Source organism: Geotrypetes seraphini, chromosome 3 (assembly GCF_902459505.1).
Source record: "Geotrypetes seraphini chromosome 3, aGeoSer1.1, whole genome shotgun sequence".
NCBI lineage: Eukaryota > Metazoa > Chordata > Amphibia > Gymnophiona > Dermophiidae > Geotrypetes > Geotrypetes seraphini.
The window spans coordinates 237,718,787-237,743,028 of NC_047086.1; the positions used below are offsets into that span (position 1 = coordinate 237,718,787).

The window sequence follows — 24,242 nt, forward strand, 5'->3', positions numbered from 1 at the left end:
ACATTCCTAAATTAACCTCAGATTTAGCAGCCTTTACCCTGAAACTGCAGGTTACAGCTCCTTTCCCAACAACATGAAGAAGAACAGAACCACCACCATTTCAGTAGCTTGACGACTTTCAGTTATTCAGCAATGTAGGGCCCGATATTCAAAGGAGTTCACCTGGAGAGGAAAGGTTCTTGCCTGGCTAAACCCCACTGAGCTGGCCTGCCATCAATACTCTGTGGCACTAAATAAATAGTGCCACTGAATATGAACTCTAACTGGCTATTCCCTAACCAGTTAGGTTAGGGGAAGTATGGGGATGGAGTTTGGACTAACCAGCTAAGGATGCCAATCTTAACTTTATCTGCCAAATTAAGTGGGTGCAGGTCTGAATAAAAATCGACAGGTATCCAGTTAACTTCCAGGTGATGACAGATATTCAATGCTAGAAGCTGCACCTATCCCAGAATTGGATATCGGAGGTTATTTCAGCCCGCGGCTTACAACCTGCTTACTGCTCCAGGCTAAATATTGGGCCCATAATGTTAAGCTGTACCATCCATTCTCCAAATATTCATGAGAAGAAATATCTAAATCATTAAGTAAAATACCATCATCTTTCAAGTAAATAGTTCAAATCTATAGCAATCCTCTTGTTGGATATGTCAGGAAACACAAGGGATTGCAAAATCAGTAGTGCCCCCAAAATGCTGGCATATTGTATTTCAATAGCGTCTTCCAGAAGTGGCTCCTACCAACCCCCATATATGGCTCTCTGACCTAAATCAGTGCTTCTCAACCAGATCCTTAGGACATACCCAGCCAGTCAGGTTTTCATGATATCCACAGTGAATATGTACAAGATAGATTTGCATCCACTGAGGGAGAAGTAGATGGCAGACACAGTGAGTACACAATGGAGATCAGAGACTAGCAAAGTGAGTATGGGGAGAGAGAAAGAATAGAAGGATGAAGGAGTAGTGAAATGTGGGAACTGGAGACATGAGAAAGAGGGATGATAGTGGGAGATAGGGAGCTTAGAAAGGTTAGATAGAAAACTGAAGAGGAGGACATTGGAGGTAATCTAATCTAATTTCCATCTTATATACCGGATCATTCCAGCAAGGACTCAAGCTGGTTAACAAAGTTTAAAAGAATATAAAACAATAATGAAGGTAATAAAAAAAATTTTCAATAAATTAGATCAGTCCTCAGTTAAGAATCTCTGAAAGAGATAAGTTTTCAAATTTTTCCTAAAAAGTGATAGAGATAATGACATTCTGATAATTGAGGGAAGATCGTTCCAAACTTTTACCAAGGAATAGGCTAAGTAATGTGAGAATTTACCTAGCGTTTTAATCCCTTTAACAGAAGGGAAAAACAATTTAAATTTATGTGTATTTCTGGTAGTGTATAACCGAAGGGAGTTAAATGATAGAGGTAATAAAGGCGAAAAAATTCCATGTAAAATTTTAAAAATTACATTGGCACATTTAAATTAGTTGGAGATCGGGGTGAAAGAAATGTAAGGGTAAAGAGGGGGAGGAATGAGTGAGGGTAAAAGACTGATGTACAATATAGTATAGAGGGTGGTAAGGAGGTATGGGAGAGCATAAATTTTGGTAAAACACTATGGACATTGTGCCAATAAGGTGGTATATACATTTATAAACAAAACAGAAGGAGAAAGCATTAACCTGGAGATAATTGGGAAGTAGTGAGGGGGGGGGTTAAGGGAGACATGAGAGCACCATATGTGTGACTGCAGGGTGGGGATAAGAAGACAAGACTGGCAGAGTGCTGGACACTGAAAAGGGAAGCAACCCAGTGATGTGGCAATAAGAGGTGTACGAGGGGCTGTTGAAAAGTTCTCAGCCCAGCCAACAAAGCTGGGGCAGTCTCCATCGAGGACTATACACTTAATCCAGCAATTCTCCACATTTCCCGTTCCGTATTTTTCCAAAAGAATGAAAAAAGTGGAAAATCACTGTGCTAACTGTATATACCTCGATGGAGGCTGCCCCAGCTTTACTGGCTGGGCTGAGAACTTTTCAGCAGCCCCTCGTAAAAGGGAACAATGAAAGGGAGAATTCTGAGATTATGGTGACAGAAAAAAAAAAAAAAGATGAGAAGTGAGTAAAATGAATAAAGATATTTGATCACAAATGTTTTTAACAGCCCGATACTGAGTCAGCAGTGATCAGCGTTTTGCTAACCATCACCAGCATTAAACCCAGAAACTCAATGCTGGGCTATGTTTTAGAATTAATGATGAATTCCCAGATTTCCATGGCTACTGGCCATGAAGACAGGACCGATTTGTAGGCGGTCCTACTTATACAACTAACCTGGCCAGTTAAGTGCTGATCGTCATCAATTAACTAGCCACATACAGACTTCACCCCCAAAATATTGTTTTCAATTCGGCGCTAACTGGTTATTTTCAGCACACTACCTGACTAAGTGACACTGAAAATTAGCAGGTAGCCCCCAAACAGCAATTTAACCAGTAAGGAGCCATTTCTGGATGGTTAAATCACTTTGAATTTGGCATCCTTTATTTCAATCAGAAAATTCATTCAGCAATTGTTTTAATGCCCAGCCCTGGCTTCAGTGGCCCCTTTTACTCACTTTAGCGGCTTTGATGTGCTGCGACACCTTTTCAAAATTTCGGTTCAGTTCTGCTAGTTTGGGTTCCACAAGCCGATGACAAGACATCCCTCGACTTTTCATGAGGATAACGGCTTGATCCCGAACATTTTCTACTCGAATGGTGACATCATCCAGCTCAGACAAGAGACGCTGAAGCCAAAAAAAAAAACCAGTCAAACTAATTGTAAACAGACTTGCCTAATGAAGAAGAAACAATTAGCTGAGATTTAAAGGAACAGCATTTTTACCTGCACTGTCTCCTCCTTTTTGCTTGCTGACTTTTTCTGAATCTCATCTAGCAGAGCTTCCGCTTGGTACAGCCATGTACTTATATGAGCGACATTCTCATCAAAGATCTCCATCTGACTCTGATGATTCTGTAAACAAGAATAAGAAGGCAGGGATCTCAAAGTCCCTCCTTGAGGGCCGCAATCCAGTCGGGTTTTCAGGATTTCTCCAATGAATATGCATTGAAAGCAGTGCATGCACATAGATCTCTTGCATATTCATTGAGAATGACACGGGGACAAAATCTGTCCCCATCTCGTGAGCTCTGTCCCTGTCCCCGCCCCGCCCCGTCCCCATGAGCACTGTCCCCCTCCACACAAGCCTCCAACTGTTAGAATTTAGTATTTAAATCTTTTTATTTAGTATAAAAAGAAATATCCTGAAAAACTGGTGTTTATAAATCACAAATAGAAAACAATAATACAGAACAAGCATCAACAACCCTTCCAACCCCCATCCCGGGTCTCCTTTTCTCCTCCCTACCCCACATATAAAAGCACCTAAAAGAGTAAAAGCTGTTAGAACTCGTCCCAGCACAGACACAAGAACCCAAATAATCCAGTTCCAATAAGCACCTGAAATAACTCCTCTGCCACTCTCTACGCTTCCAACCCCAACAATATCTCTGAATTGTAACTTTTCCCCCACCCAAAATTCACCCTTGTTGACAAACACTTTTTTAACCCCTAAATTTAGCAGATTACTGATATTTTGAGTATAAAATTATGCACTCAGCCATAGTAAATTAGTTATGTGTTTAGTACAGATTAACCCCCTTATTTATCAGTAAAGTACGCTGAATGCTAAAAATTTGTATGTAACAGAAAAGACTTTTGATATGCATAAAATAGGAGAGCAGCTGTCACTCTATTCACAGTAAGAGGAAAAGTGCTTTCTTAAAGCATTTCTTTTGTAACTACTGGCTGCACTGATGAATGTCAGGTTCTTTTTATTAAATCTCTTAACTGTTACTGTTATTGGATAGCCAACAAACTCCTGCTATTGAACTAAAGAGCACAGTTACTTACCGTAACAAGTGTTATCCGGGGACAGCAGACAGATAGCACAGTTACTTACCGTAACAGGTGTTATCCAGGGACAGCAGGCAGATATTCTTGACTGATGGGTGACGGCACCGACGGAGCCCCGGTATGGACACTTTTAGAGTGATTGCACTCTAAGAACTTGGAAAGTTCTAGAGACCGCACCGCGCATGCGCGAGTGCCTTCCCGCCCGACCCCGACGCGCGGTCCCTCAGTTTCTTAGTTTCCGCGGAGCTAAGAAGTCGCATTTTCAACGGCGACGTCAACAATGGAGCCCGATACGGACAGCGCTAAAGTGTACTGTCACTAAGCTTTCTCGAAGATTCGAGACTGCTCGCACCACGCACATGCAAGCGCCTTCCCATCCATTCTGTAAGCAAGCAAAGAAGCCAAGCAGGGGAGGTGGGAGAGATGTGAGAATATCTGCCTGCTGTCCCCTGATAACACCTGTTACGGAAAGTAACTGCTTTATCCTAGGACAAGCAGGCAGCATATTCTCACATGTGGGGCTCCCTAGTTTACTGAAACGGGATGGAGGGAGAGTTGGCCTTTAGGAAGAAAATTAATTCTGTAGGACTGCTTGGCCAAAGCGACCATCTTGTCTGGAATAGGTTTCTAGACAGTAGTAAAATGTAAATGTGTGAATTGAGGACTGAGTAGCTGGTTTGCAAATATCTTCAATGGGAGTGGAACGCAAAAAAAGCCTCTGATGTTGCCATAGTTCAGACCTTGCATGCTGTATTGACCCTCGAGCTGCAGCCCAGCCTGAGCATAACAAAAGGAAATGCAGGCCATTAACCATGTGGAAACAGTTTGTTTGGTTACAGGCAGTCCTAATCTGTTAGGGTCAAAAGAGATGAACAGTTGAGGTGAAGACCTATGTGGCATATTCCTTTGTATATAGTAAGCTAAGGTACATTTACAGTCCAATGTATGTGTATGCGTGTGTGAAGAGCCATTTCTCCAGGATGAGAATGAGGCTTTGGAAAGAAAACAGGTAGCACAATGGATTAATTAAGGTGAAATTCCGTGACTACTTTCGGGAGGAATTTAGGATAAGTTCTTAGAACCACCTTTTGTGATGAAAAAACTGTATAAGGTGGGTAACAAATGAGCGCTTGAAGTTCACTCACGCGATGAGCAGAAGTGACACAGATCAAGAAGGCAACATTCCAAGTGAGAAACTTACAGTGGTGTTCAAAAGTCCTGCATCACATGGTGAAATTTGAATATTTAGACATTTCATGCAATTTCTGGTACTTCCTTGTTAACTGTGATTATTCAGTAACATCAGAGTGATCAGAATGATTTTGCTAACAGGAATAAGTTTATGTCAAAATTGAATCAAAATTCCTCAATCGGAAGTGTAGCATTTGCAGCAAATCAGAAATGATTTTTTGCAGCCAATCAGCATTAAATTTCACTACATGGTGGGAAGTATACATTTCTGGAATTCCTGCAACTGGCTGCAACCAGCAACATCAATAGCAATGAAGTCCAAATTTCAGTTCTTGTCGGAGGAAAACCAGGTTTGAATACATTACATTACATTAGTGATTTCTATTCCGCCTGTGCCTTGCGGTTCTAGGCGGATTACAAATTAGAAGAGATCTGGACATTACCGAGAGAATTACATAACATTGATTCATGTACTTTACATGGTGTGGTAGAGGATTATAAATTATAAGATATCTGGATTTTTCCGAAAGAATTTCATAGTAGAGAATCAAGTAATAACAGGGTACAGTGGAGAATATCAGTATATACTGGTTACAGAAGAAAAATTACCTAACAATGAAGGAGGAAGTTTGTTGGATACTGAAGGTAGATGCTTATTTAGGAATCAGAATATTTTTGGAAGGTAAGGTTCTAGGAGTTGACTAATGTGTTAGAGGGTGAGCTTGTGCGAAGGGGGAGGAGATTAGTTAGTGGGGACGTGTTTTTTAAATAGAAATGTTTTGATTTCTTTTCAAAACACTTTGATGTCTGTTGTTTTGATCATCAGTTTGGTGATGGTGGGGTCAATTTTCGCTGCCTGTGTCGCTAGAAGGCTGTCGTATAGTTTCTTACGTCGGGTACCATTGTGAGGGGGGAAGGTGAATAGGTTTTGAGTTCTCCTTGGTCTGGGTGAGTGGTAGCGGTATAGGTGGTTGTTTAGGTAACAGGGGGCAGTACCATGGGTTACTTTAAATAGTAGACAATAGAACTTGAATTGAGTTCTTGCTTTTATCGGAAGCCAGTAAGAGTCTACATAGGCGGGGGTGTTGTGGTCAAATTTGTTGAGACAGTAGATGAGTCTGATGGCTGTGTTCTGAACGGTCTGTAGTTGTTTTATCATGTTGTTTGGGCATGGTAGGTAGAGGCTGTTGCAGTAATCTAAGGTACTAAGTGTGAGGGATTGTACAATGATCTTGTAGTGTTCTTTGGTAAAGAATTTTCTTATTTTTCTTAGGTTTTGCATGGTGAAGAATGCTTTTTGTATGATTTTGTGTATTTGTGTCTGCATTGTGCAGCGTCTGTCTAATTGTATTCCTAGAATTTTGAGAGTGCTCTGTATAGGATATTTGATTGTGTTTACTTCCAGTTCTGATAGTGATGGTTTTTGTTCCTTCTCTAGTAGTAGGAATTTGGTTTTCTCCGCATTCAGTTTCAGCTTATGGTTCATCATCCATTTTTCCACAGTTTCCAGTGTTGTTTTCAGGCGTCCATTGGAGATGGGGTCTTGGATGTCAAAGGGGAGGATGGTTCTTGGCGAAGAAGGGTATTCCAGCAGACAGATTGCACAGAGGGTGGGATGCATTCAAAATACGGTGATCAGGGTGCTTCAGAAGAAGGAGGAGACAGGAGGAACACAAGATATACAGTGTTCAGGTCTGCCAAGAAAGACAAGTTACAGACAAGATCGAGTGTTGAGACACACATCCCTTGGCAATAGGAAGCGGATGTCACCTCTGTTGCTGAGAGAGTGGCAGGACAAATGCTCAGCCATGGTTAGTACAAGCTCAGTGTGGCGTAGGTGCCTGGAATTTGGTTTGAGAGAGTGTAAAGCTAGGAGAAAACCACTACTGACTGTGCAGCAAAGAAAGCGAAGAATGGCATGGGCTGTGCAATAAGGCAAGTGGACAAAGGAAATGTCGGAGAAGGTGTTATTTAGTGATGAGAGCCATTTCTGCATCTTGAGTGATCATTGCAGAACGTACGTACGCAGATATCCAGGAGAATTCAAGCCTGAATGCCTTAACCTGTCAGTTAAGCATCCTACAATGGTCACTGGTCACCATACATGAAGAAGGACACGGTACTACTCGAAAGGGTCCAGAGAAGAGCGACTAAAATGGTTAAGGGGCTGGAGGAGTTGCCGTACAGTGAGAGATTGGAGAAACTCGGCTTCTTCTCCCTTAAAAAGAGGAGACAGAGGGGACATGATTGAAACATTCAAAATACTGAAGGGAATAGACTTAGCAGATAAAGACAAATTGTTCACCCTCTCCAAGGTAGGGAGAACGAGAGGGCACTCTCTAAAGTTGAAAGGGGATAGATTCCGTACAAATGTAAGGAAGTTCTTCTTGAACCAGAGAGTGGTAGAAAACTGGAACGCTCTTCCGGAGTCTGTTATAGGGGAAAACACCCTCCAGGGATTCAAAACAAAGTTGGACAAGTTCCTGCTAAACTGGAACGTACGCAGACGAGGCTGGACTCATTTAGAGCACTGGTCTTTGACCTGGGGGCTGCCACGTGAGCGGACTGCTGGGCACAATGGACCACTGGTTTGACCCAGCAGCGACAATTCTTATGTTCATGGTATGGGGAAGTGTGGCAGCAAGTGGTCTTGGTCGGCTTCATATTGTAGAGGGCATGGTGAATGCAGTGAAGTACATTGAAATCATGCAGAAACCCATGTTGCCTTCAGCAGAGAACTTGTTTCCTGGTGATTACTTCTTTCAAGATGATATTGCACCATGTCATCGAGCAAAAACTGTATGCGATGGATGAGAAAGAAGGGAGTGAAGACAACTGATTGGCATGCTCAGTCACCAGATCTCAATCCAACTGAGAACCTGTGACACAAGCTGTCACAGGAAATATAAAAAAAACAGCCAACAACGAAGCAAGAGCTGATTGTATTATTGATTGAATAGGCTGGAATAGGATGCGTTATTAATTACCCATGAGCATCTGATGAAGCTGGTCCACTCTATGCCCGAAAGGTGTCGGCTTGTCCACAAGAGCAAAGGCTGGCTAATCAAACATCGAAAGCGGTAGACAGAACAAAACAGCCTTATTCAGGGCTAACTATGCAAATAAAAGTAAAACTAATAGTAATATAACAGAATCTGTAACTACCACACAAGCACAATACATTATCATTGCCAATGTTCAACAACATTTCTCTGCACTGAAAATTTATTTAAAGGCACCTCTTTATCAAATATACATGTACAGTAACTGAACATATGATAGTAGAATGGAAAATTAATAAGATAATACATAACAAATGGTTATATAACTTAAAATGCATCAAACAAGTCAAAAGATACAGGACTTTTGCACACCACTGTAAGATGAGAAGATGCAAGAGGTTCAAATGGAGGCTTCATCAGAACGGTGAGAACTACATTCAGATCCCAAATAACTAGAGGTGGTATCAGAGAAGGTTTTGAATTAGAGTCTTTTCATAAATTGGGAAACAAGCGGATGAGTAGCTAAAGGTTTATAATTGAAAAGAGCATGGAAAGCACTAATAGCACTGAAGTGCACTCTGGTAGAAGTGGTTGTAAGTGGAGATAAGTGGAGAAGGTAATCTAACACGAAGAAATGGAGATTACACCATGAAGTAAAACATGTCCATTTAAATTGATAGCATTGCTGAGTAGAAGGTTTTCTGGAAACAGCTTTGAATGGCTTGTACTGGAGCAGAGAGATTAAAATCTGTTGAAGTCAGGTCGAGAAGTATCAAGCTGTTAGGTGCAGTGACTGCAGGTTGTGATGTAAAAGAGAACCTTGACTCTGAGTGAGTAGAAATGGAAAGATCTGTGATAGAATTGGATCTTTGACACTCAGTTGAAGCAGAAGGGAAAACCAAGGTTGTCTGAGCTACAGAGGAGCTATGACAATCATGGTGGCTGAATCTTGTTTGATTGACTAACGTCTTTAGAACTAGAGGGATTGGTGGAAACGCATACAGAGTGAGGAACCTAAAGCCCTGATTGGCTCAGACACCTAAGCCCCTCCCAAGGGGCGGTCTTTAGTCATCTGAGCCAATCTGAGCCTTAGACCCCCCCCCTCCCTGTGCATCACATGATACACTGAGGAAGGAGAGGCCCGACATTTTGGAGCGGTGAGCCTATGATAAGGATGAACTGAACTTCTGTTCTGCTCCAACATATCTAAAAAGGTACAGGGGGAGGTTTGGGGGTGGCAGAGGACCTCTGGTGGCAGGAGGGAATGGGCATCCTTCCTGCCTTTTTTTCAGGGGGAGGAGGAAGGGGAAGGATTGTGGATGCTTGGGGGCTCATTGTGTGGGTGTGGGATTTCAGTGGCAGGAGGAAGTGGGCAACCCTCCTGCCATATCATTGCAGTTGGGGGGAGTCACATTGGCAGGAGGAAGTGGGCATTCCTCCTGCCGTATCACTGCTGTTTGAGGGGGATTCCCATTGGTAGAGGGATTCGCCTTCCCTCCTGCCAATTTTCTTTCATGGTGGGGGGAATATGGCATGGCAAGAGGAAGTGGGTATTCCTCCTGCCATTTTTGTTGGTGCGGGGCAAATGCAAGAGGGGGGCAAATGGCAGATGGGGGGGGCATATGCTATTTTTTGCTAGCACGGGGGGAGTCTTCCCAGTGCCACGTTCATTGGTTCGTTTGGGAGGGCTGTCATTGGCGGGGGGGAGTGCTTTTTTTCTTTCTAATGGGGCAGATATTGTGCATGTATAACATGCACAGCATCTGTGCCCATTTTTTAAAAAAGGGTTTTGACAGGTAAGCGGCTGGTCTTGACCAGTGGCTTTTTTGGATCGCCAAAACTGATCACTTTTTTTTAGTGCATCAGGAAGCCATGTTAGAGCATCAATCACGCTACTAGTTTCTGTGGCATTTTAATATTTATTAGCTTATTTGCATGGTCATATCGAGAATGAGCGATCGTGCAGAAAACCAGGTGGTGAGCCATTTTCTGCGTTGGGTCGGCAAATGTGAGAGTCGCTAAAGCTGTTAAAACAGGTTTGGCGATGATCGCTGGCTTTAGTGCCATCTGGGCCCCAGTCCTCAAAGGACCTCATCCAGACAGTATAACTATAATCTTATTTCTTCATGGGAGTAATCACCAGATCAATTACAATGTCAACTATAGGTTAAAGTGAGAAAACTGTGCCCCAGAGATATGAGCACTTCAAATGTCATTTCAATGAGACGTTCATGAAAGCCGTCTCACACTTGCAGAGACTCACCAAGAGTGTGTTGCACCAGTCCTCCGTCCATGTGCGGACTCTGCTCCAGCCTGCATTAAGGACACAGAGTTTCTCTTCCAGAACAGCCTCACTGCCCTCCACCAAGTTCTGCAGCGCTGCACCGCTCTCCGTGATGCCATTTAGCTCCGTTTTCCTTCTTTCCAGCTCCTTCAGTACATTCTGTGAAACAAAACAAAACAAAAAAAAAAACAACAAAAAATAAGAAGCCATCAATCATGGTCCAACAGCAATAACTCAAGCTCACCATCTCATTGATTTAGTAAGTACCGTGTGAGCGATGTGCTCAGTCTTTCTCCTTTCTTCCAGCTTATCAGAACTTCTCCCCTGTGTGCAGTAATTAGTACCTGAAGAGCCCTTACACTTTCTTTATATTACAGCAAACCTGCCACAGCAGAGAAAACAATGCCTGGGACTCTGTTAATTGTAGCACTACTCTCCTGCTCCACAGATGGCAATTCCACATCATGTCAGTGCACGGCCTTTCTAAAACAATGAGGTACAATGGCGCACATGCAAATGATGTGCCATCAAAAATCCTTCCCCCCAATAGTACAAGCATAATCTCTGTCTTTCCACTCAGTTTCCCACAACTCAGAGTCCTCTACAGCTTTCCTAATTCTGTTACTTCCCCCCTGTGGATGTTTGTTTCGAGCATCCATCACCTTCCATCACTTAGGGCTCCTTTTACAAAGGTGCGCTAGCGTTTTTAGCGCGCGCTAGCCGAAAAATGACCACCTGCTCAAGAGGAGGCGGTAGCGGCTAGCGCACGTGGAATTTTAGCGGGCGCAATTCCGCGCGTTAAGGCCCTCAACGCACCTTTGTAAAAGGAGCCCTTAATGGGACCCATTTCAGTCTCTCCCTACACAGCAAATATTGAAGAAATTTTTCTTATCCAAGATGTATTTTTAGATTCATGCAACAGCTGTTGTGCTAAGCTGTTCTGAGCCAACACACATGCACATGCTTTACATGCTTTGAGTTAATGTGTATAGTAGCAAAAGCAAGACTGCAAAAAGTTAAAACTGTAAATTTTCTTACTTTAGCCCAAGCAATTTCTGTATCCAAATCTGCCAGCAGGCTCTCAGCAGCTGATTTCTGCACCAGCTCAGACTCGGTGGCAGTGAGCCATTCTGACAGCGAGGTAGCCTCTTTCTTCAGCTTCCGTGACAGTTGACAGGCCCGCTCCAGATCTTGCTTCCCTTCAGTGACCTGCAGAAAGGAACCCGACAAATTCACGTATAGGATACCTCTGATTCATCCACGATTTCAAAATGATTTAGCGCTTACGAAACGACTTCAACGAGTTTGTGCCACACTCCCCTCCAGAAGAAGATGCATTTAAGTCTGATCAGATAAATGCAATTTGTAATGCTTTACACAGAACTGCTCCTCAACTCTCAACAACAAAAAAAAAACCTAAGAAACTCAAAATGTTATCACCGAATTCACTTTCCCCAGCATCATCTAGATGTCAACTCTCCAGCACTGCACTCATGTCATCACTAACAAGCCACAGCATGCTGTGTGGTACAAGATCCACACTCAAAGAACCAAAAAGTCCATTACACTGAAATTATCTTCTGTACAACTGTGAGGCAATTAGGTGTTAAGTCTGGGAGTAGAATAAGAAAATTCTGCTTGCCTTACTAGATCTGTTTTTCTTATTTAGGCAAAAGCTGCATGAATGCACTGTGTAATTCAATTCTGAGGAACATTTAGAGCTGCCAGAGATGACACCTACTGTTTAAACTATGAAAGAAGTCTTGTTTTTTTATAAGTATTTTGGACACCCACTGTTGATGTGTATCAGCGAATAATAAAAAAAAAAAAAAAAAAGAAAGTTTCTAGTTTTTTGCAGGAGCTTAATGACAGATTCTGTGACAAGACATGTCTATAATGATAGTTTTGTTTTTTTATTCAGTATATTAAGGAAACAGATGGTTCAAAGGTTTGATTCAAGATCTTGTGGCCTTTTGCCCTTCATCTAAGGTCATTAGTTACCAAAAGCCATTACCATCTTGGATACTGTTGGATGGAGGAAACATCTAACATTAACGAATCACACTCTAGTATTATGGTGTCTCAGCAGTGAATCAGCCTCTGATACTAGCATGAGGTTGAGGTGCACTGACAGGGCTCCGTGGAGAACTGTGCACTTATTTTGCCTCCGTAAAGCCCGTTTCCTGCCAAGGCTGCTATCCCTGCAGTCTAGAGCACTCTAAAATTATTTCTGCATGTTTATGTTTGGCAGAAGAATGGACTTTAAGCTTATTTGGGGGATTCCAACTTTGTGGAGAAGTTTAGATTTTTTTTTTAATTGTTCAACAGTATCCAAAAACAAGTTAGGGTGCAAATGTTTAGGTATGCCCTCTAACAAGCTTGACATGCCTAAGTGTACCAAGTGATGCAGGTAATTTATAGTGTTCTATGAACCAGGCACATAATTGAGAGACACATCCATGGCCCAGCTATGCTCCGCCCACATGTACAGTTAAGGCACTATGAGCTTCTTTTATTAATGGGGTGCTAATGGATTTGGCATTCACTAATGCTAAGTAGCCCATAGGTATAAAATGGGCTTCTTAGCACTAAAGGACAAATTCATCAATAGGCGCTAACCACGTTAGTGCGCAATAAATGCAAAAGACGCCAATAGGAATATAATGGGTGTTTTTTTAGCCCATTGATGAATTCTCACTGATCATTAATGCACCTTTGATACAACTAATTCTATAAGCACCAGTTTATTTTTATTTTTTTTTATTTTGAAATTTCAAATAATGTTTAAAAAGAAACATAACAGGATATGGAAACATAACAAATCATTTTACATAATTATTATCATTACAAAATCAGAAATTCCATCTAGCCCTCATTAAAAGAAGAGGTGCACTATTTAATAACAGAAATCTATTTCAAAGGAAAATTAAAGGAAGAAAACATCTTCCTTCTATATAAGCATCTTTTTCAAATCAGGCTCCTCAATTTGAAAATAGCCATCTCAAGCAACAAAATATATAATCCCCCATTATTTTTGATCAAGAAATTGTATCAACTGAGCTGGATCCCCAAAAAAATATAATCTGTACTTTTGAAAAGTCACCAAACACTTGCAAGGGAACTTCAGAGAAAATGTGGCACCCAGTTCCACAACTCGAGGTTTCAAGGCTAAAAAGCCCTTCCTTCTGTGTTGGGTCGATCTTGCCACATCAGGAAAAATCTGAACCTTAGCTCCACAAAATAAAGCATTTTTGTTTTTAGAATTGCCCCGTTAATATTTTATGGGCAGATTGGGGCTGTATGTCCTTACAAAAAAATATTTAAAAATTCAAAATAAATGCCTCCAGAGGAATGCCATGTCAATCTGCAGTAGCAAAATGCCAGAGACTAGTGGTACCTTATAGACTAACCAGTTCGTTGAGGCATGAGCATTCGAGAACAAGAAATATTGTAATTCATCTTCTACATAAAAGGAAAGTGTTTTCTTTCCTTAAGATATTTTCATAAAAGGGCATCTTGACATCTTGTTCCAGATGACAGCAACAAAAAGTCACTAAGCATATTATTTAACATAAGTCACATCTGTTCACTGCTAAAAGTGTCAGCATACAATTTGAATACAATTTTAACATCTAATATCCCTATCTCCACTTTTCTTTAAACATCTAAGTGCATTAATTTTACAGCTGCTAATTCAGAGGAGACAAAAGATTTTTCCTCCTAGTTAAAATAAAAAGTCAACCTGCCCAAAAAGTCTCAAGTGATCTCTAAGAATCTGGTGCCTCGCTACGGAGGAGATGCGAGGGCAAATGAGGAATTTTAGTATCTGAGAACACAGATTATTTTTTAAATATCCTTTTTTACAGCTACAGCCAATCACAAAGTATGCATATACAGATGGTCTGACAGTTAAGTTCAAGAACTTGCCACCGTGCGCTTAGTAAGGTTTCCTAACCTTGGCATATCTGTGTCTCACAGCTGTGTTTGTGTCAACATGTGGAGGTGTCTTGCTGAGTAGCATTCATTATTGTTGTTGCATGTTTTTGTGTGCTGTCATGAGAATGTCAGAGCTTGAATTACAGCAACAAACAAACATTAAATTTCTTGTTAAACTTGGCAAGAGTGAGAGTGAAATCAGGGACATGTTAGTCCAAGTTCACGGGGATAATGCCGTGAAACGGCAGTGTACAAATGTATGCATTTCTCTCTGAAGGGAGAGAAAAAGCGTCACTGATAAAGAGAGGTCATGGCGGCCAGTAACAAGCAGAACTGACAAAAACATTGCAAAAATGTATCGCATTGTGCGTCAAGATCGTTGACTGACTGTGAGAAGCATAGCAAACCAAGTAAACATTGATAGAGAAAGTTAGGAAAATCTTAACTGAAAATCTTGGCATGAGAAAGGTGTGTGCAAAATGGTCCCTCATAGCTCTTGCATCATGCACCAGCTCACAAAGCCAGTAAACAAATAACTGTATTGGACCACCCTCTCTACTCACCTGATCTGGTCCCCAATGACTTTTTTTCTTTACCCACAGATAAAGGAAGATTGTTTTGATGACATTCAGGGCATCAAGGGTAATATGACGACAGCTCTGATAGCCATTCCAGAAAGAGTTCCAAAACTGCTTTGAAGGGTGGGCTAGGTGCTGGTGTCTGTGAATAGCTTCCCAAGGGGAGTGCTTCAAAGGCTATCATAGTGATATTCAGCAATGAGGTATGTAACACTTTTTCTAGGATGAGTTAATGAGCTTAATTGTCTGACCTTGTACACACACACAACGTCTGTATTGATATTCTATACAAGGACCTATGGTAGTTGCCCGGCTTGGCTCCAGTTTGTCTGGGCACACCCTCACACACATTACTACAGTTCCGTTAAAAGATATCTTATACAATTTATTTAGCATGATTAAGATAGGTAAGATAGAAACAAAAATCCATTTGTAGACCAATGTGTCTAAGTGGACTCAACCAGAAAACATACTACTTTACCTTTTCTCTTACTGGGTGTGTAAGTGAACAGAAAAGCAACACTTCTGTGCATTATGTGCACTAAACATTGCTCTGCTGTCATTCACAATGTTACTATACTTGCATGTGTTGCTTTGTGCCCTCAAGCATGTCTGTTTACACCTGCCACTGACCTGGCATAAACGGTCGTGCCCTAACTTTAGGCATGCCAATGAGGGTTTATGCTAGTATTCTATAATGGAATCTTGGCACCCAGATGCCATTATACAATAGGTGCTCCTTGCATATGAGGGAGGTCTACCTGGAGGTGCCCCGTTACAGAATTGATCCATAAGTGCTTATACAGCAAATGGATGCCTTGTACAAACTGTTAAGAACCTACAGATAAACTTCTCCGGCCAAAAAGATGTTTAGGAAAAGATGTGGAAATAAAACCTGTAAAGCTGTCTCTCATACTATAACATTTTGTTATTTTCTGAGTGTTCAGAGCAGCAGAAATAATAAAAATGTGTTTCTTAAATGATTCGCAAGTTAGCCTTTCTCATGCTTTGTTGTTAATGAAACAGACTGGGAAGTGACTGTCTCGATCCTGGTCACAACCCTGCAGCTCTTTGTAACTCTGGACAAGTCTCCTAACCCTGCATTACCTCAGGTACAAAAGTATTTTTTTAATTGCAACTACCCAGGGAAGATGCTAATTTGGTTGTGTTACATCCTTGCACCGCCTCCCTTAGAGACTGTAATTCTGATTTCCCTATAAACCTCCGGACCACACATTCATTCATGTGGCAGAGTAAAACCAAGGTGCCATCAAATTGCCCTGAAAAAATACAAAGCTAGAGGATAACTAGTCTTCAGTATGTGAGGGAAGTCCATCAGGAAAACGAAGCACTGGATGTAACTCACAAGCATGTGGTTGAACTGCCATATCACACTAGGGAAAGATGTGCCCACTAGTTTTGGAACTCATTGCTAGGATGTGGTAACATCAGTTAAGTGTATCTGGATTTAAAAAAAGTTTGAACATGTTCCTGGAGGAAAAATCCATAATCTGCTATTGAGATAGGCATGGTGGAAACCACTGCTTATCCTGGGGTGGGTAGCGTGGAATCTTGCTACTATAAGGTTTCTGCCAGGTACTTGTGAACTGAATTACTGTTAGAAGCAGGATACTGGGCTAGAAGGACCCAGTATTGGTTATTCTTATGTTCTAAGTATACTCTTCCCCCTCCATATTCGCGGGGGTTCGGGGCAGAGCCGGCCCGCGAATATGAAAAAACCGCGAATAATATCCGGGTCAGTTCTGCCCCTAACCCCCGCTTCCCCTGGCTATTTTAAGCCCTGAAAGCCCCCCTTAAGCCTTATCTGGTGGTCTAGCAGGTTTTCAGGCAGGAGCGATCTTCCCACGCTCCTGCCCCGTGCAGATCGCTCACAGGAAATGGCTACCTTGAGCTCCCGTAGTCTCTCAAGCCATTTCCTGTGAGTGATCTGCCCGAAAAATGAAAGTGATTTTTTTTCATTTAAAACCACGAATAAGCGAATCCGTAGATATGGAATTCGCGAATACAGAGAGGGGAAGTGTAATTTTTTCCAAACATGACTGAAATACAGTTTAAAATGCATTTTGGTAATTGAGCATAATTCTTCAGGCTCTAAGTTCTTTGGTGAGCAAAGTAATACGTATTTGGGCCAAAGAAAGAAACACAATGGATTAAGACCAAACCATAAATCTCAATGGAACAGGAGTGCAACTTCCACAAGATAAGTACTCACACAAGCACAGTGAAGATGACCAAAAGTGCTGATGCTTTATTATTGAGATTCAAATGACTCGACACTTATGTGTTTTGGCCCTGTGGCCTGCATCAGGAGTCTCTATAATTTGGTTTAAGCTTTATGTACAATACAGTTTATGATGGTACCTTATTGTAAGAATGTTTTTAGAAAATAGATACGAGTTTGTAAAATGTGCCTCCAGCATGTTGTGAGCTTCTAGGTACCGAGACAAGCTTTTCATGTCACAAACATGTTTCAAATCACAGGTGATTTTCTAAAGACATTCTAACAATAAGGTACCATCATAAGCTGTATTGTAGACAAAGCTTAAACCAAATTATAAGGACTGCAGATACAGGCCATAGGGCCAAAACACGTACATGTCGAGCCATTTGAATCTGAATAATAAAGCATCATAGCACTTTTGGTCATCTTCACTGTATTTGTGTTAAGACCAAAATAGAACATTAACAGAGCTGTGACTTGTCAACAGGTAGAGCCATCAGGTTAATTTGGCTGCTTTAAATGGAAAATAGCATTCACACCTCGGTGCAGATCTATTTGATGCCACCTCACCTGAGCACCCAGATCATTGTACAGAAGTTTCAAAGCTGTCAGCTGTTCATCCATTGCCTTTGGGTTGTCTGTCTGCTGTTTCTGCACTATCTGCCTTCCTGTCTTGATTACGGTCTCCACTTCAAGCTTTACCTCACTGAGGGTTTTATAGAGTTTCTAAAGAGAGAGAGAGAAAAAAAAAATCATCTTAATCAAACCACAGGATGCTGCCTGTCACCTGAGATTCTGCCAGCAGTGCTGTGAATCATGGACATGTCCATGATTAGAATACAGAACGACACGTAGCTAAAGATCCAGGGTTGTGGAGGCAGAGTTGGAGTCGGAAGCAATTCTAGGTGGAATCAGATTCGGTTAAAAACGTACTGACTAACTCCAGTTCCTTTATTGTATCTATTATGATTCAACGCATACATGTTTCAGCCAAAAAAAGCCTGCCTCAGGAGTGTGATTAATATATAAAGTAGTTTGGTAAGTATTACCTATTCTTATCACCTTGTTGAGAATGTCCTTGACAATAAAACAGCATACACTCTCTTTCTAAACGTGTATATCAGAAACTGACTGCATAAAAGCAGTGCATAGAAATCCATTGCATATTTTATTTATTGTGGTACTCCTGTAAATTTGACAGGCTAAGTAAGCTTCCAGGAGAGGGCTAAGAAGCACTGATCTATAGGTAACATACAGGTTAGCAGCAAAGTAGATATTTATTTATTTATGGATGCATTCATTCCAATTTCTATTACATCTATCAGAACACAGGCAGAATACAATTCAAAGTTATGAAATAGAAAAACAAAATACAAAAAAAAAAGATACAGAATGGATATACTGTATATAAAAACTACCAGATATAACACATTATGCCATCAAAGACTAGTGAGGAAAAGGAGAAATTAGGTTCTTACCTGCTAATTTTCTTTCCTTTAGTCCCTCCAGACCGGCACAGACGGATGGGTTTACGCTCCTCTGCCAGCAGGTGGAGACTGACAACACACTGAATTCTTACAATCCAAGTGGGCTGTGCAGTCCCTCATAGAATCAAGTCTGATGAATAGCCAAGCAGGAACTCAAAACGATAAGCTTTTGCCAAATTCAGGAAACATACCTCGTATGTAATTTGATTTCTTTGAAAAAAAGAACAGTGCAAAACCAAGCACAACTGTTGTAGAAGGAATAGAACAGATAACCTGAACTGACCCCCACAGTTCACCATCTACACTGGACGAACCAGATGTCGCTGCTCCATAATCACCACTTATACTCCCTAGAAAAAAAGAAAAGGCAAAATAGAAGAAAAATCTTGAGGTTGCAGTCCTGAGGAAAAAAAGACTCTTCACATAAGCAAGCACAAAAACACAGGGTAGGTTCTGTACCGGTCTTGAGGGACTAAAAGAAAGAAAATTAGCATTTAAGAACCTAACTTCTCCATATCGTCCCTCCAGACCAGCACAGAGGAATGGGATGTATCAAAGCAGTACCATCACGGGTGGGACCCCCCAAAGGGCCGTCACAAGTATGCACTCACAAAAAAACAGCATCTCAATGCGCCTGAATGTCCACCCGGTAGTGACACACAAAAGAATGCATTGAAGACCAAACTGCAGCCTTAAAGATATCCACCGGGCACACAAGAGAGGACTCAGCCCAGGAAGCTGCCTGACCCCGAGTGGAATGAGATTTTAGAAAATCCGGAACTGGTTTCTTCTGAAGAAGGTATGCTGAAGTGATAGTCTCTTTGATCCAGCGCACGATCAAAGCTTAGAGGCACCTTCCTCCTTACAACTGCCCGCCAGGAGCATAAAAAGACAATCCAACCACCTGAACTTCTGAGTCCATTTCACATAAGTACAGAGAACTCTGCGGACATCCAACTTGTACAACTGTCTCTGCTATAAAGTACCCTCCTGCCTACCCAAAACCAGAAGGGCAACCATCCGTTTCACATGACAAGGGGAAATGATCTTAGGAAGAAAGGAAGGAACAGACCACAACACCACACACTCCTTCAAAAACTGAAGGGAGCATGACAAGAAAAGGCTTGTAACTCTGACATGTGCTGTGCTGAGGAAATAGCTACAAGAAAAATCATCTTCAAAGTTAGGTCCTTCAAAGGGGCTCGAATGGAGAACATATCAACACCAAAAGCACCAGATTGAGATCCCAAGCTGGAACAGAAGGGTGAATTAGAGCTTAAATCCACTTCGCTGCCCTCAAAAAATGGATTACATCAGGAAGAGATAATAACCATCAACTGTGCAAAAGACCCCTAAAGGAGGACAAGGCTGCCACCCTCAGGGAGGACTAGGCAAGGCCACACTCCAGGCTGTCCTGCAAAAACTCCAAAATGTGCGGCAGGGGAACGACCACCTGATCAGAGCAGCTTGAAGAAGTGTCAAATGTGCACATAACCCCAAGATGAGAAAAAACGATGAGAACTCAAAATGGTAGAGACAAAAGGGGCCCAGATCAAACATAGGAATGGGACCCCGAGTCAGCAGATCACTAGAGAGGGGCAGAGGAAGGGATCTGCCATGAGCAGATGAACCAGATCCATGTACCATGGGCACCTGGGCCAATCCAGAAGCACCAGGAACACCCGACCCATGTGTCTTGCAATTCAAAGAACTCTGCTCACCAGAGGCCATGGAGGAAAGACAATGAACAAGCTGCTTGTTGGCCATTCCTGCAACAGAGTATCCAGCCCCTCACCCTGACAATCCTTGCTCCGACTGAAGGACTGCCACACCTTGAAGTTGAACCATGTGGCCATGAGATCCAACAGGTGACCCCCACGAGCGAACGATCCAATCAAAGGCCTCCATCCCGAGGCACCACTTGCCAGGATCCAGAACTGAGGAAATCTGCCTGGACATTGTCCACGCCTGCTATGTGTGACACTGAGATATCCAGAAGGTGAGCCTCTGCCCACTCTATGAGCAGAGCTGCCTCCTGCGCTACCAGATGACTCTTGGTTCCCCTTGATGATTGACATAAGCCACTGCCGTGGCATTCTCAGCGAGAACCCGCACCGCTTGGCCCTCCAGCAATGACTGGAAAGCTGACAATGCCTGCTGAATGACCCTAGTCTCCAGAATGTTGATCAACCAGGAGGCTTCCTCTGGCGATCAGCTGCCCTGAGCTGAACGAATGAGACACTGGGCTCCCCAGCTGAGGAAACTGGCGTCCGTAAGAAGCACTGTCCACTAGGGCTTATCCAGTACCACTCCCTGAACCACATTGGGGGACTAAGCCACCAGCGCAGGTTGTGATGAATGATCCCTTGAAGAGGACCAGAGAGTTCAGCTTTTAAACCTGCGGAGACCACCACTGAAGAGCATACTTAAGAGAGCGCAAGGTGCATGTGAGCCTGAGCCCACCAGACCACCTCTAAGGAGGTTGCCATCAACCCCAAGACCTAAAGAAACTCCAGTGCCTGGAGGCTACGAGTACCCATCAGGAAGTGAATCTGTGACTGCAACTTCTGCACTCAGGCCTTGGGAAGGAACACCATCTCCAGAGCGGTATCAAACAGAACTCTGAGACACTCTAAATGTTGAGGAGTCAACCGACTCTTGCAAAGTTTAACCACCCAGCCCAACGACTTCAGTAACTCTACGACATGAGCTGTGTTTCCTGAAAGGACTTTGCATGAATCAACCAGTCGTCCAGATAAGGATGAACCAAGATGCCTTCCCTTGCTCAAGGCCACCACCACCATAACCTTGGTGAATGTACTTGGGGCATGGCCAGATCAAACAGAAGCACACAGAATTGATAGTGCTTTCCAAAAATCACAAAGCAAAGGACTCATTGATGTGAGTCCTGAATGGGAATATGAAGATAGGCCTCCGTAAGGTCAGGAGAAGTCAGAAATTCCCTGGGCTGTACTGCTAAGATCACGAACTTCAGGGTCTCCATGTGAAAAGAAGGGACTCTGAGTGCCCTATTCACACATTTCAGATCTAGAATCGCATATAAAGATCCCTCTTTCTTGGGCACTGCAGAGTAAATGGAGTACCTCCCGGTACAAATCTCTGAAGGAGGCACAGGAACCACTGCCTTGAGCTCTATCAACTGCTATAGAGTCTGATGAAATACCAGCTTCTTCCAAGAGGACTGACATGGGGAAGAGAGAAAAAGATCTGGCAAGACTGTTCTAATTCAAGAGCATACCCATCTCAAATCACCTCCAGGACCCACTGATCCATCATGATCTTGGTCCACCCCCAGTAAAACTCCCTAAAGCAGGCGCCCACCTGAACCGGGGGAAATACCCTAGCACTGTCATTGGACAGGTCGAGCAGCAGAGGAAAGAGAGGAGGGGTCCCAGCCTCCCCGGCGAGCACTCCGAAAGGACTATGTCTGCTGGAAGAAACGACCACAGGAGGAAGCCCCTGCCGAAGACACTCAACCAGGCTTATACAGGCGAAACTCTCAAAGACAACCTTGACTCAGACCCCCTCTAGCTGACTGGTTAGGTTTGTCCTCTGGTAACCAGGGCACTTTGGAGTCTGACAAACTCTGAACCAGCTTATCCAATTCCTCCCCAAAGAGAAAATAACCCGTAAAGTGAAACTTACTGAGCTTGGATTTGGAGGCCCTGTCTGCCGACCAACTACGGAGCCATAAAGTATATCTAATAGCCACAGACTTAAATGAAGCATGTAACAAGTCATACATGGCATCTGAAAGATAAAAAGAGCCCAGTTCAATTTTATCCACCTCCTGATCTACCAGCAACCAGTCATTAGACTCCATATCCAATACATGCTCAGCCCAGCAGAAATAGGCCCTGACCACAAGACCACGACAAACTGCTGCCTGGACCGCCAGAGCTGCCATATCAAAACTCTGCTTAATTGAATTATGTCTTTATTTTCTATTTGATTTGCACATCCAGGGGGAGGGGGGTGTAATATATTTTGTAGTATTCATTGATCAAATGTAAGTGCTGTTTTCAGATTTTATAAGTATGTATAATTTAATGCACTTTGTTTCTGTTCTTGAATTAGGGTGGGAAGGGGGGAAATATTTTGTAATATTCTTTGCTTGATTGTAAGTCCTGATTATGAAGTTAATTGTATGCTTCGCGAAGCACCCGCGCGAAAAGCCCAACTCCAGAACAAACGATAAGTACTCCTTAGTAGAATCTGCATGTTTAGAATACATGTACAATCGTATATTGCATGTCCAGTACCTATAGCCAGCATGTACAGCCTGCTACCGCATGTATAATAGGTATATTACTTAATCGTATATTGCATGTAACCTACTACTGCATGTAACCTACTATTGCATGAAAAACCTGCGACCGCATGTACAACCTGTTATTACATGACTTGTCCGGTTAATGCACGACCAATTTTTGCAAGACCAATTACTGTCTGTTACTGCATGACCTGGTGCTACTGGCATAACCAGTCACAGCTGTCTTTCTCCATATACCCAACCTCTTACCACTATGTACCATATGATTATCCTTCTACCCCAGATATAATCCTTCCCTACTTTCACACCGCAAGTTCTCCCCATGCTTAACCTGCTCTCGCACGTTAACTAAGTTTCTTACACTCAGCTTGCACTGACTACACAACCAATCGCACTCCACCTCTACCCATTCCTATTGATCGCTGACGGCCCCTAGCTGCCACTCCCAGTCAGGCATTCAGTCCCTACTTCTCACAACCCGAACCGCACATCCCATCACACAACATGGCAATCTGCAATAAACAGCAATTACTATTAGGAATACTATACCTATTATGCTCCAAATGCTGGGGCAATGAAGACAACCCCCCCCCCCCCAACCTATGCACACCTACCCCATCCCCTGGCTCAGACCAGTCGAACTAAATAAGCCCTCCAACCCCCTCCAACTCCTACAAAACCAGCCAAGACAAGACCTTCATCAAATCACAGTATTAAACACCACCCGCAAACACCGCAAACCACACAGGAACAAGTTCTGCAACAGAAACATAAAAAAAACTAACATACTCCGAAATCCCTACAGCAAATAGTTACGAAAACATTAAGGGATACTACCTAAATACCCGCTCCGTGAGAAACAAAGCCCACACAATAAATGATTGGATACTACAAACAAAACCTGATCTCCTGTTTCTGACAGAAACATGGATGATCTCTGACACTGACACCATCATGAAAGAAATCCTACCTCAGGGATACAAAATTATCCCACTATCAAGAAACTGGAAAAAAGGAGGAGGACTAGCAATCATCCTAAAAGAACACTTCGACTACATCAAGACCGACTCCAAATCTTCAGAAAACCTTGAAATACTAACGTGCAAAATCACTAACGCACAGTTAGAAGAATCACTGATCACAACTCTATTCTATATCCCACCCAAAAAATGGTCAAACGCAAAAGAGGAATTCGCCGAATTCCTTACCCTATCTACCCTAAAAGGATCATACAACCTGCTTCTGGGAGACATAAACACTCACCTAGAACAA

At 42.5% G+C, this 24,242-nt stretch overlaps 1 protein-coding gene across 3 annotated transcripts in view; it reads right to left on the reverse strand.

Annotated features, from left to right (window-relative positions):
- UTRN (utrophin) overlaps nt 1-24,242 on the reverse strand; it is a 1,286,828-nt gene that overhangs the window by 852,180 nt on the left and 410,406 nt on the right. For all 3 annotated transcript variants that reach the window (XM_033935605.1, XM_033935603.1, XM_033935604.1), the window contains 5 exons: nt 17,760-17,915; nt 11,472-11,642; nt 10,413-10,592; nt 2,886-3,014; nt 2,617-2,787 (listed from right to left, as the gene is read on the reverse strand). In XM_033935605.1, the coding sequence (XP_033791496.1) occupies nt 2,617-2,787; nt 2,886-3,014; nt 10,413-10,592; nt 11,472-11,642; nt 17,760-17,915 (807 nt within the window). The remainder of the gene's footprint in view (nt 1-2,616; nt 2,788-2,885; nt 3,015-10,412; nt 10,593-11,471; nt 11,643-17,759; nt 17,916-24,242) is intronic.